This window comes from Procambarus clarkii, chromosome 41 (assembly GCF_040958095.1).
Source record: "Procambarus clarkii isolate CNS0578487 chromosome 41, FALCON_Pclarkii_2.0, whole genome shotgun sequence".
Lineage (NCBI taxonomy): Eukaryota > Metazoa > Arthropoda > Malacostraca > Decapoda > Cambaridae > Procambarus > Procambarus clarkii.
The window spans coordinates 9,354,989-9,369,573 of record NC_091190.1 but is presented as its reverse complement, the minus strand read 5'-3'; the positions used below and the strand labels follow the sequence as shown (position 1 = coordinate 9,369,573).

General features: G+C 41.3%; 1 protein-coding gene across 5 annotated transcripts in view; it reads right to left on the bottom strand.

Annotated features, from left to right (window-relative positions):
* LOC123761011 (protein amalgam) overlaps positions 1 to 14,585 on the bottom strand; it is a 185,861-nt gene that overhangs the window by 65,524 nt on the left and 105,752 nt on the right. For 4 of the 5 annotated variants that reach the window (XM_069339332.1, XM_069339328.1, XM_069339330.1 and 1 more), the window contains exons 4-5: positions 13,734 to 14,101; positions 2,124 to 2,264 (exon numbers count right to left, since the gene is read on the bottom strand). In XM_069339332.1, the coding sequence (XP_069195433.1) occupies positions 2,124 to 2,264; positions 13,734 to 14,101 (509 nt within the window). The remainder of the gene's footprint in view (positions 1 to 2,123; positions 2,265 to 13,733; positions 14,102 to 14,585) is intronic. The other variant, XM_069339333.1, reaches the window with a different exon arrangement.

Sequence of the window (14,585 nt, the reverse complement as noted above, 5' to 3'; positions counted from 1 at the left end):
TAAATGCTTCATGAATCCTGGCTCAGGTCTGGGAGTCGGCAACTTTCTACCTCAGAGGAGGGGACTGATCTGGAGGCTGAGAATATCCTACCTCAGAGAAGGAGACAGATTTGGAGGCTGACAATTTCCTACCTCAGAGAAGGAGACATGAGCAAAGCTCACATATATTATTATTGCTTGCTCAGACCACCTGTAGCAGACCAGTTTTTTTTTCTACCACAGACGTGGCCACACATTTACAATGCTAACCAGCATATATACATTTTCTTCTGTCCTCCATGGACAGGGTTAGAGAAGTGTTAAACATATAGTTCAGGAGTTTATTGAACAATCAACCACAGAAGGTGATTCGGTGCTTTTAAAATGCTAAGCTAACCTACACACGTAAATACATAGATAAACAGATTTACGTATGCCCTACGTAATGTGTTCGATGTGTCTTTTACATAGTGTCATTAATGTGCATTTACAAATGTGAAATGTAGTTCTGATCATCTTCCATATATACTTTATACACATATACATACACACACACATATACGTTCATATACATATATATACATACATATACATACATATATATACCTACATGCATTCACATACATTTGTGTCTTTTACTCTGACAGGGTGAGATAGCTGATAGAGAAACTAGTGTGCAATTAAGCAATTAAGCACTGAAGGCGATGAAGGTGCTTTTACAAGCTCAGGTTATATAGTTACATCACATACGTACATTGTATAATTGATACATTACATGGTCAATCTTGGGTACAAGTTCTAGTGGAAAGTGATGCGAGTGTTTCATTAGCAGTCACAAAGAGAATATTTAAACTAATATCTAATGAAAATCTTACTGACCTAACATACTCACAAAGACCTGAAAGCTGTAGCTCTAAACCCTATGTTATATACCCTAAGCAGACATTCATATATGGAACTAATAGAGCAAGAACTCTGCAATGTGATGTTATAGTGGCCAGAATACGGCTGGGATATAGACGTATCTGGCAGCTTTCTCAAACCCCAAATGTCGAATACACAATGTGTCAACTTTGAGAAAGTCTCGAATACACAGCAGTTGTACATGCTTATTTAGCCGTTATACAGCTGTGGACCTTTGGTTAGTGGTGTAATCTATAAATAAAACTGATTTAAGTGTTCACATACTGCTTAAAAAGATAAGTGTGTGAACGATAAAGAAGTGAGTGATATCTCACGATATCTCAGTGAGCCGCAGCTGACGCCAACAGCTGACTGAGTCCAGCAGACGCCGTTACAACACCACGTCAACATTGACAGTGAACTACACTACACACTCTGGCCCATCAAGCGGGTGAAGTCTTAGCACAGCAAGACAGCTCCGTACCTGCATCTTAACACAATAAGTGAAGTTGGTGGTGTAGACAGTGATTGGATCCAATTCCTTATGCCACTAACCCCATTTATTGGAAGTGCGGATATATCTTGGGCTTACGAGCTCATCTCCGTAAGTAAATTACTTGTCACTAAAATAAAATTATACTGACTAGGTTAATAAATATTTTATACAGTGCAATTGCTTAAAGATAAATTTAAGTATACTTTTGCAATAAATAAATTCATATCAATAAAGGATAAAATAATCTTGGTATTGTTTATAATATAATACATATGAGGCAAGATAACAGGTCAAAAGGATAGATTAAAATGATGTGTTACCATATCAGTGATCGCTTCATTATATATATTCTTATATTTTTTACCAAAGGGTAAAGTGGTAATTTTCATCCAACAGGTTAATGAAAGCTGCACCGTTGCTGCTGGAACACCCTGGAACTGAGCCAGCCAGGACACACACACACTAGACACAGTCCACTAGCACACGAAGACAGCAACAGTGTCCTAGTGGTCACTGGATATGACTATGATCACTGTAGACAGTGATCATAGTCTGTTGTTATGTTAGTTGTTAGATCTTTATTTTAGGGAGTCAGAAAGGTAAAAATACGACATGAGGATCTTTGACAATCCGCCGGTGTCCTGCCCCCGTCGATGCCACTGTTAGCCCACAGGTAAATTCAGGTAATTTAAGTCGCCGTGAGAGATGTGCAGGAAGCACTGAAGAAGAGACGTCTGCGACTTACCTTCTCTGTGATAATGTGTGGAGGATAGTGGACGGTGAGGGCCATGGCGGCGGTGGCCGGCTCCCCGATGCCGTTGTCGGCCGTGCACAGGTAGGTGCCCTCCGCCAGGTGATCCACGCCCTCCAGCGTCAGGCTGTTGCCCTGCAGGAGGCCCGCCAGGCGGTGGCTCAGTCACACCACGTGAGGTAATTATCAGTAGAAAGCGCTTAGCTAGTGTGACAATATAGCGCTTGTAAGGGGGGGAGGATGAGAACAATGAACTGAGGAATGAGGAAACATTAAATGAAGGTTTCCAACCACTTGGACAATCGGAGATCGAACGCCGTCAAGTAAGAAGCAAGACCAACGCTGCACCGACTAGTTCTACTGGTGGACAAAAGATGTTATACTTATTTTTCTTGGTGAAACATTTTAGCAGTCCACCTGCCCCAGCCGACCAGTGACACTGAAGAGTCAGGTTACCCAGCCCCCTTCATGGGTAAACTTCTCACCTCTCCTCTTCCCACAATGGATATTGCGGGATGTGGGAAGGTACTGGTATCTTCCCCTAATGTGTATATTCTGTTCTGATGCCTCTGAAAATGCTGAAGCGTAATTCGGCGTAATTTTCAACCAATTCTTCTTTTGACGTCACTAAATTGCAGAAGTTATGAGGCAATGAAATTCGTCCTGAGTCAGATCAACCGGCACGTGTCCGTTCCCAATATCCAGCGATGGTTGTGAGAATATCTCAGCTGATGGATCGTTTTGCAGCTGGACACACATATTTGTAGTTAATTTTAACGTCTTTATGTGGCGCCAAAAAGTAGAGAATTTCAGGCGAGCATTTATTTCGTCCGCTGGTGTCGATCGAGGAATTACAGGTAAAGTTTGCCTGAAATCTCCTGCAAGCAATATTAATATGTTCCCAAATGGTCTGATGTTTCCATACAAATTTTGCAATGATCGGTCAAGAGCATCGAGCGATTTTTTGTGAGTCATTGTGGATTCATCACAAACAATAAGTTTGCATTTCTGCAATACTTTTCCCAAGCCGGATGCTTTGCCAATGTTGCACGTGGGAGTTTCAAAGAACTGCATGTTCAATGGCAATTTCAAAGCCGAATGAGCAGTTCTTCCACCTGGTAGCAATGTCGCAGCTATTCCGGACGACACAAGAGCTAAGGTTATGCCATTTTGGGATCGAAATGCTTCCAGAATCAATCTAATTAGGAAGGATTTACCAATTCCTCCTGGGACATCTAAGAACATTTCTCCAAGCCCGTTATTGACAGTTTGAATGATTTGATTGTAAATGCCTTTTCGCTCAAGCGTTAGCTTAGGAATATTTGATTGTACATACGACAACAGATCACCCGTGTTGTAACTTTGTTCACGACGCAATTCTATATCGAACGAAACAGCAGCAGATCGATTCACTGATGGCATTTTCAACTAATTGAGAACTTTGTTCGCGATTTCTAAGCACAATTCTTCAATCAATATCAATGCTTCGTTGTAGATTTTTTATGTGAAATCCATGTTCATATTTGAATTTTCCTTGCGTATTCGACGGATAATATCTTCAGCCATATGCGATTTATATTTCTCCCATAACTCTGTTGGAGATAAGGAGAGCCGGCGGTCAATATGATAGCAAACAATGCACGAATTTGATTTGGATGTGACGTGTTGGACGCGTCATTAATGCATACATCCCAATGTCGGTCGTTCGCCAATAAATTCAGAGCTTGACATGCACTATGGGAAGTGGCATGTGTTACACCATTGACAAATCTCAGTTGCTGGAAAGACGTTGGACCGGGCACATTTACCAACAGCATGCGAAGAAAAAAGCATTCATCCTGATTGGGATGGACGTTGTACAGTCTGCCTATTGTAGTTTGTTTGAATATGCCAGGTTGTCCGTCGACTTGCTCTCCTCGTTTGCGTCGTTCAAATGATTTTCTACTGGTATTCCATGATACATAAGAACGTCCGAATACAGCAGTGTTTTCGCAAACGCGTCATTTTGACATAACGTGAAGAAAGCAGCTAACATTGTAGCCGGTGGATTCAACGCTGTTTGCTACACATTTGCAGCTGTGAAATAAACATGTAGTCCATTTTCTTGTTTTCAAAACAAAACAAAAAATACTAACGAAATATTTCAATTCAAACACAATCAATCGACACAGCTCAATTTCACCACCAATTGCACAGAAGAACAGTTAATAAAACGAAATGGAAAAAACAAAAGCAAATAAACTATACACACGAAATGAACGGTATGGTAAACAACACAGCTCCATTTCAACGCAATGTCACACAAAATAATTAAATCAAAATGAAAATAAAATAAAATCTATAAAAATTCAATTTATCAATGCAATCGAAAACACTGAAATGGAATCGTAACATATTTTGTATTGCATATGTTGCTCTGACGTGCAACAGATGGCGCTGTTTAAAATAAAACATGTTTTTACCTGTCACAGGTGTGACATCTATATAGTAGTACATAAAAACATGCACGTATTCGAATGAAACGTTGTGTCAAAATTTCAAAGCAATTGGTGAAGAACTTTCGGAGGTTAGCGATTTTGAACAAACGAACATTTCCATTTTTATTTATATAGATCTATATCGACTATCAGTGACCGTACAAGTGTCGAGTGGTTTAAGTCTCCGTGTACACCAGTTGCAATGTGCTCCTGGTGGTCTGGGTTCGAGTCACTTCTGGGGTGTGGAGTTTTCAGTTGCATATATGCTTGGGGACCATTCAAGCTTGTTCGCATTTGCGTTGCTCACGTGGCCCCACAAGAATGAAGTGATTTGATGAAATAGCTATGCCCAAGATTACCATCAAAGTGCCATCGGGGTGGTTGTTAAAATAGCCTCGGCTATCACTGCCTTTTGTACGGTCACTGATGGTCGAATGGTTTAAGGCACCGTGTACACCAGATGCAATGTGCTCCTGGTGGTCTGGGTTCGAGTCACTCCTGGGGTGTGGAGTTTTCAGTTGCCTATATGCTTGGGGACCATTCAAGCTTGTTCATATATATATATATATATATATATATATATATATATATATATATATATATATATATATATATATATATATATATATATATATATATATATATATATATATATATATATATATATATATATATATATATATATATATATATATGACCGAAAAAGTAAGATTAATAATTCTAACACGAATTTTCTCAATATTTCTTACGTTTCTTTTCACTGTCGATGGTAATTGAAAAATCAATTATCAAAAATTCATTTTTATTTCTAGTCTGACGCGACACTTGAACGCGTTTCGTAATAACTTATTACATTTTCAAAGACTGTAGTTTACACACACACAAATATAACCTGCAAACACTAAACAGAGTTCTACTATGCTATCATTTAAACAGCTTTTGTCTTATATATGCGCATTTGGGTGAGGTGATATGTTACAACAGTTTTGGATGAGGTGAACAAAACTTTCAACACAAGACAGAATGGTGCAATGGGTATGAATTGGATACATTAAAGGGGAGAATGGAAGTGACTGCAAAGGGCCTATTGGCCCATATTTCTTGATGCTTCTATATTGGAGCGGAGTCTTGAAGTGGGTAGAATATAGTTGTGCATTAATTGGCTTTTGATTGCTGGTGTTGACTTCTTGATGTGTAGTGCCTCGCAGATGTCAAGCCGCCTGCTATCGCTGTATCTATTGATGATTTCTGTGTTGTTTGCTAAGATTTCTCTGGTGATGGTTTGGTTGTGGGAAGAGATTATATGTTCCTTAATGGAGCCCTGTTGCTTATGCATTGTTAATCGCCTGGAAAGAGATGTTGTTGTCATGCCTATATACTGAGTTCTTTGAGGCTTACAGTCCCCAAGTGGGCATTTGAAGGCATAGACGACGTTGGTCTCATTTAAAGCGTTCTGCTTTGTGTCTGGAGAGTTTCTCATGAGTAGGCTGGCCGTTTTTTTGGTTTTTATCGTAAATCGTCAATTGTATCTTCTGATCTTTGTCTGTAGGGATAACATTCCTATTAACAATATCTTTCAGGACCCTTTCCTCCGTTTTATGAGCTGTGGAAAAGAAGTTCCTATAAAATAGTCTAATAGGGGATATAGGTGTTGTGTTAGTTGTCTCTTCAGAGGTTGCATGGTGTTTCACTTCCCTTCTTATGATGTCTTCAACGAAACCATTGGAGAAGCCGTTGTTGACTAGGACCTGCCTTACCCTACAGAGTTCTTCATCGACTTGCTTCCTTCCTGAGCTGTGGCTGAGAGCACGGTCGACATAAGCGTTAACAACACTCCTCTTGTACCTGTCTGGGCAGTCACTGTTGACATTGAGGCACATTCCTATTTGTTTCCTTTGTGTAGACTGCAGTGTGGAACCTCCACTTCTTTCCCTTACTGTTACATCTAGAAAGGGCAGCTTCCCATCCTTCTCCATCTCGTAAGTGAAACGCAACACAGAATTCCGCTCAAATGCCTCCTTCAGCTCCTGCAGATGTCTGACATCAGGTACCTGTGTAAAAATGTCGTCAACATACCTGCAGTATATGGCCGGTTTCAAGTTCATGTCGACTAAGACCTTTTGTTCAATGGTACCCATGTAGAAGTTCGCAAACAGGACACCTAGGGGAGAACCCATGGTGACCCCATTTACTTGCTTATACATGTGCCCATCCGGGCTCAAGAAGGGTGCCTCTTTAGTACAAGCTTGGAGTAGTTTCCTTAGAATGTTTTCTGGTATGTCAAGAGGAGTACAGGCCGGATCACGATACACTCTGTCCGCTATCATCCCGATTGAATATATATATATATATATATATATATATATATATATATATATATATATATATATATATATATATATCTTTGGACAACACCCACCAGTGGGACTCGAACCCAGAAAGCACAACTACCTTCCAGTAGCCGGCATAACTAGTATGCTTTAACCCACTACGCCATCAGACCTTACAAAAGAAGTAGATAGTTCGAGATATATATCTCAAACATCTCCACCTCCCGAAGGCACCAGATGAGTGAGGGGTCAGTCTGCATTTTTCATCAAGCCACTGTCAATGTGAGAGAACTCGTGTCCAGCTTATAAGCCTATACTTGCATAAACCACAAGTGAAGATTAACAATCTTTGGACAACACCCACCAGTGGGACTCGAACCCAGAAACACAACTACCTTCCAGTAGCCGGCATAACTAGTATGCTTTAACCCACTACGCCATCAGACCTTACAAAAGAAGTAGATAGTTCGAGATATATATCTCAAACATCTCCACCTCCCGAAGGCACCAGATGAGTGAGGGGTCAGTCTGCATTTTTCATCAAGCCACTGTCAATGTGAGAGAACTCGTGTCCAGCTTATAAGCCTATACTTGCATAAACCACAAGTGAAGACTAACAATCTTTGGACAACACCCACCAGTGGGACTCGAACCCAGAAAGCACAACTACCTTCCAGTAGCCGGCATAACTAGTATGCTTTAACCCACTACGCCATCAGACCTTACAAAAGAAGTAGATAGTTCGAGATATATATCTCAAACATCTCCACCTCCCGAAGGCACCAGATGAGTGAGGGGTCAGTCTGCATTTTTCATCAAGCCACTGTCAATGTGAGAGAACTCGTGTCCAGCTTATAAGCCTATACTTGCATAAACCACAAGTGAAGATTAACAATCTTTGGACAACACCCACCAGTGGGACTCTAACCCAGAAACACAACTACCTTCCAGTAGCCGGCATAACTAGTATGCTTTAACCCACTACGCCATCAGACCTTACAAAAGAAGTAGATAGTTCGAGATATATATCTCAAACATCTCCACCTCCCGAAGGCACCAGATGAGTGAGGGGTCAGTCTGCATTTTTCATCAAGCCACTGTCAATGTGAGAGAACTTGTGTCCAGCTTATAAGCCTATACTTGCATAAACCACAAGTGAAGATTAACAATCTTTGGACAACACCCACCAGTGGGACTCGAACCAAGAAAGCACAACTACCTTCCAGTAGCCGGCATAACTAGTATGCTTTAACCCACTACGCCATCAGACCTTACAAAAGAAGTAGATAGTTCGAGATATATATCTCAAACATCTCCACCTCCCGAAGGCACCAGATGAGTGAGGGGTCAGTCTGCATTTTTCATCAAGCCACTGTCAATGTGAGAGAACTCGTGTCCAGCTTATAAGCCTATACTTGCATAAACCACAAGTGAAGATTAACAATCTTTGGACAACACCCACCAGTGGGACTCGAACCCAGAAAGCACAACTACCTTCCAGTAGCCGGCATAACTAGTATGCTTTAACCCACTACGCCATCAGACCTTACAAAAGAAGTAGATAGTTCGAGATATATATCTCAAACATCTCCACCTCCCGAAGGCACCAGATGAGTGAGGGGTCAGTCTGCATTTTTCATCAAGCCACTGTCAATGTGAGAGAACTCGTATCCAGCTTATAAGCCTATACTTGCATAAACCACAAGTGAAGATTAACAATCTTTGGACAACACCCACCAGTGGGACTCGAACCCAGAAAGCACAACTACCTTCCAGTAGCCGGCATAACTAGTATGCTTTAACCCACTACGCCATCAGACCTTACAAAAGAAGTAGATAGTTCGAGATATATATCTCAAACATCTCCACCTCCCGAAGGCACCAGATGAGTGAGGGGTCAGTCTGCATTTTTCATCAAGCCACTGTCAATGTGAGAGAACTCGTGTCCAGCTTATAAGCCTATACTTGCATAAACCACAAGTGAAGATTAACAATCTTTGGACAACACCCACCAGTGGGACTCGAACCCAGAAAGCACAACTACCTTCCAGTAGCCGGCATAACTAGTATGCTTTAACCCACTACGCCATCAGACCTTACAAAAGAAGTAGATAGTTCGAGATATATATCTCAAACATCTCCACCTCCCGAAGGCACCAGATGAGTGAGGGGTCAGTCTGCATTTTTCATCAAGCCACTGTCAATGTGAGAGAACTCGTGTCCAGCTTATAAGCCTATACTTGCATAAACCACAAGTGAAGATTAACAATCTTTGGACAACACCCACCAGTGGGACTCGAACCCAGAAACACAACTACCTTCCAGTAGCCGGCATAACTAGTATGCTTTAACCCACTACGCCATCAGACCTTACAAAAGAAGTAGATAGTTCGAGATATATATCTCAAACATCTCCACCTCCCGAAGGCACCAGATGAGTGAGGGGTCAGTCTGCATTTTTCATCAAGCCACTGTCAATGTGAGAGAACTCGTGTCCAGCTTATAAGCCTATACTTGCATAAACCACAAGTGAAGATTAACAATCTTTGGACAACACCCACCAGTGGGACTCGAACCCAGAAAGCACAACTACCTTCCAGTAGCCGGCATAACTAGTATGCTTTAACCCACTACGCCATCAGACCTTACAAAAGAAGTAGATAGTTCGAGATATATATCTCAAACATCTCCACCTCCCGAAGGCACCAGATGAGTGAGGGGTCAGTCTGCATTTTTCATCAAGCCACTGTCAATGTGAGAGAACTCGTGTCCAACTTATAAGCCTATACTTGCATAAACCACAAGTGAAGATTAACAATCTTTGGACAACACCCACCAGTGGGACTCGAACCCAGAAAGCACAACTACCTTCCAGTAGCCGGCATAACTAGTATGCTTTAACCCACTACGCCATCAGACCTTACAAAAGAAGTAGATAGTTCGAGATATATATCTCAAACATCTCCACCTCCCGAAGGCACCAGATGAGTGAGGGGTCAGTCTGCATTTTTCATCAAGCCACTGTCAATGTGAGAGAACTCGTGTCCAGCTTATAAGCCTATACTTGCATAAACCACAAGTGAAGATTAACAATCTTTGGACAACACCCACCAGTGGGACTCTAACCCAGAAACACAACTACCTTCCAGTAGCCGGCATAACTAGTATGCTTTAACCCACTACGCCATCAGACCTTACAAAAGAAGTAGATAGTTCGAGATATATATCTCAAACATCTCCACCTCCCGAAGGCACCAGATGAGTGAGGGGTCAGTCTGCATTTTTCATCAAGCCACTGTCAATGTGAGAGAACTCGTGTCCAGCTTATAAGCCTATACTTGCATAAACCACAAGTGAAGATTAACAATCTTTGGACAACACCCACCAGTGGGACTCGAACCAAGAAAGCACAACTACCTTCCAGTAGCCGGCATAACTAGTATGCTTTAACCCACTACGCCATCAGACCTTACAAAAGAAGTAGATAGTTCGAGATATATATCTCAAACATCTCCACCTCCCGAAGGCACCAGATGAGTGAGGGGTCAGTCTGCATTTTTCATCAAGCCACTGTCAATGTGAGAGAACTCGTGTCCAGCTTATAAGCCTATACTTGCATAAACCACAAGTGAAGATTAACAATCTTTGGACAACACCCACCAGTGGGACTCGAACCCAGAAAGCACAACTACCTTCCAGTAGCCGGCATAACTAGTATGCTTTAACCCACTACGCCATCAGACCTTACAAAAGAAGTAGATAGTTCGAGATATATATCTCAAACATCTCCACCTCCCGAAGGCACCAGATGAGTGAGGGGTCAGTCTGCATTTTTCATCAAGCCACTGTCAATGTGAGAGAACTCGTGTCCAGCTTATAAGCCTATACTTGCATAAACCACAAGTGAAGATTAACAATCTTTGGACAACACCCACCAGTGGGACTCGAACCCAGAAAGCACAACTACCTTCCAGTAGCCGGCATAACTAGTATGCTTTAACCCACTACGCCATCAGACCTTACAAAAGAAGTAGATAGTTCGAGATATATATCTCAAACATCTCCACCTCCCGAAGGCACCAGATGAGTGAGGGGTCAGTCTGCATTTTTCATCAAGCCACTGTCAATGTGAGAGAACTCGTGTCCAGCTTATAAGCCTATACTTGAATAAACCACAAGTGAAGATTAACAATCTTTGGACAACACCCACCAGTGGGACTCGAACCCAGAAAGCACAACTACCTTCCAGTAGCCGGCATAACTAGTATGCTTTAACCCACTACGCCATCAGACCTTACAAAAGAAGTAGATAGTTCGAGATATATATCTCAAACATCTCCACCTCCCGAAGGCACCAGATGAGTGAGGGGTCAGTCTGCATTTTTCATCAAGCCACTGTCAATGTGAGAGAACTCGTGTCCAGCTTATAAGCCTATACTTGCATAAACCACAAGTGAAGATTAACAATCTTTGGACAACACCCACCAGTGGGACTCGAACCCAGAAAGCACAACTACCTTCCAGTAGCCGGCATAACTAGTATGCTTTAACCCACTACGCCATCAGACCTTACAAAAGAAGTAGATAGTTCGAGATATATATCTCAAACATCTCCACCTCCCGAAGGCACCAGATGAGTGAGGGGTCAGTCTGCATTTTTCATCAAGCCACTGTCAATGTGAGAGAACTCGTGTCCAGCTTATAAGCCTATACTTGCATAAACCACAAGTGAAGATTAACAATCTTTGGACAACACCCACCAGTGGGACTCGAACCCAGAAAGCACAACTACCTTCCAGTAGCCGGCATAACTAGTATGCTTTAACCCACTACGCCATCAGACCTTACAAAAGAAGTAGATAGTTCGAGATATATATCTCAAACATCTCCACCTCCCGAAGGCACCAGATGAGTGAGGGGTCAGTCTGCATTTTTCATCAAGCCACTGTCAATGTGAGAGAACTCGTGTCCAGCTTATAAGCCTATACTTGCATAAACCACAAGTGAAGATTAACAATCTTTGGACAACACCCACCAGTGGGACTCGAACCCAGAAAGCACAACTACCTTCCAGTAGCCGGCATAACTAGTATGCTTTAACCCACTACGCCATCAGACCTTACAAAAGAAGTAGATAGTTCGAGATATATATCTCAAACATCTCCACCTCCCGAAGGCACCAGATGAGTGAGGGGTCAGTCAGCATTTTTCATTTATAAATATATGCATATTTATATATATAAATATGCATATATATATATATATATCTATATATATATATATATATATATATATATATATATATATATATATATATATATATATATATATATATATATATATGTATATATTATTAAATATGACCGAAAAAGTAAGATTAATAATTCTAACACGAATTTTCTCAATCTTTCGTACATTTCTTTTCACTGTTGGAGGTAATTCAAAAATCAATTCTCCAAAATCCAATTTTTATTTCTAGTCTGACGCGACACGAGCGCGTTTCGTAAAACTTATTACATTTTCAAAGACTTTTTAGTTTACAAATACACAACTGAATAGAACTTACACATCTCCGATTTTGTTTATATCTACATTTGAGTGAGGTGGATGGGGTGAGGTGGCATTAATAGGGTATTAATTTCATCAACACAAGACAGAACAAGAGGTGGCATTAATAGGGTATTAATTTCATCAACACAAGACAGAACACGAAACAATGGGTATTGAAATGGAAGTGATCGTAGAAAGCCTATTGGTCCATATTTTAATTTTGATATAATTATTTCGTGTAACATTGCATTGGAATTGAGCTGTGTCATTTACCATACTGTTCATTCTGTGAGTATAGTTTATTTATTTTTTCATTATTTTCATTTCGTTTTTTTAACTTTTCTTCTTATGTTTCAGTGATGGGAACATCACATCATTTGATGTTCTCATTTTTCTGATGGGAACATCGGATCATATGGGAACGCATCGGACAGGGGAGTGGAGAATGGTGGGGAGGACAAGGGAGTAGTGGATGATGGGGAGGACGAGGGGATGGGGGAGGGGGGGAATGGTGGGGTGAATGCGAGAATGGGGGAGTGGCGGGGATGGTGGGGAGGACAAGGCGATGGGAAGGGGGGAATGGTGGGGAGGACGAGGAGATGGAGGGGGGGAGTGGAAGAGGATGAGGGGAACAGAGGAGGGGGGGAAAGGTGGTGAGGACGAGGGGACGTAGGATGGTTTGGAGGATCAGGGGACGGGGAGTGGGGGAATGTTGGGGAGGACAAGGGCGTGGGGGGAGGATGAGGGGATGAGGGAGGCGGGAAGGTCGGGAGTGAGCAAAGAGTCAGCAAACCAGGCATTCTCTATATCTCCTCAGACAATGAAATAAAAAAAATATTGTATACCCACAAGCATTTTTAATTCTGAAATTAACATATTAGAAACGTGCGCATTTTCTTTTCTTTTTTTCCATTCCTGAGCCACAACAACACGAGGCCAGGCATATATATATATATATATATATATATATATATATATATATATATATATATATATATATATATATATATATATATATATATATATATATATATATATATATATATATATATATATATATATATATATATATATATATATATATATATATATATATATATATATATATATATATATATATATATATATATATATATATATATATATATATATATATATATATATATATATATATATACACACATATATATATATATGTATATATATATATACACACATATATAAGCAAGGAGAGTGTAGAGACTGACCTCAGTTGGAAGGCGAGGTGGGAGAGGGCCTTCCTGGCGAGACCAGCGGATGACGGGCTGCGGGTTGCCGTGAGCGCTACACTCTAGCGTCACGGTAGAGCCCTTAGGAACATGCTGCTCTGGCGGGTCCTGGGCCTTGATGGTGGGTGCGAACTGGACATCGAGGGTGTGCTTCAGCTGTACAGGCGGCTCCATCTCGAAGGTACAGAGAAAGGTCCCGGCGTCTCTGGGTCTGGCGCCCGTGATGGTGAGACGGGCGCCGTCCACAGCGATGCGGGAGTCCCGGATCACTCTCTCACTCCCCACAGATATCAGCTTCTCCCTCCCTCCATTGGCAGGTATTTTCTTAATGATGAGCTTGTTAACACCTGTAAGGATCCACGCCAAAACCACTCACTCGTATTAGCTGTGACAATTACCTCACACGTAAACAATCAAGTCACCTTGAACTACACACAAATGAATGGCGTTTAACTATTACAATGGAATACATGTAGTTGCGGAATGATTGAATAATAAAACCGTGTCATATCAGTAGAGAATCAGCTGCTTATACAGTTACCTGCGCACAAATATGTTCTCCTCTGACCCACAATCAGAAAACTTTACGACTATATTTACCCAAATATAGTCATAAAAAATAAGACAAAATGCAAGATATATGTAACAGGAACATCGGTTCAGCTCTGCCATAACTGATCATACAGATCATTGAAAACACCTCTGAGGAATAGAGTTGATCATCATGCTACACCTGCTACTGGATGCCACACACCATACAACACCCGCTACAGGAGGCCACACACCATACAACACCTGCTACTGGAGGCCACACACCATACAACACCCGCT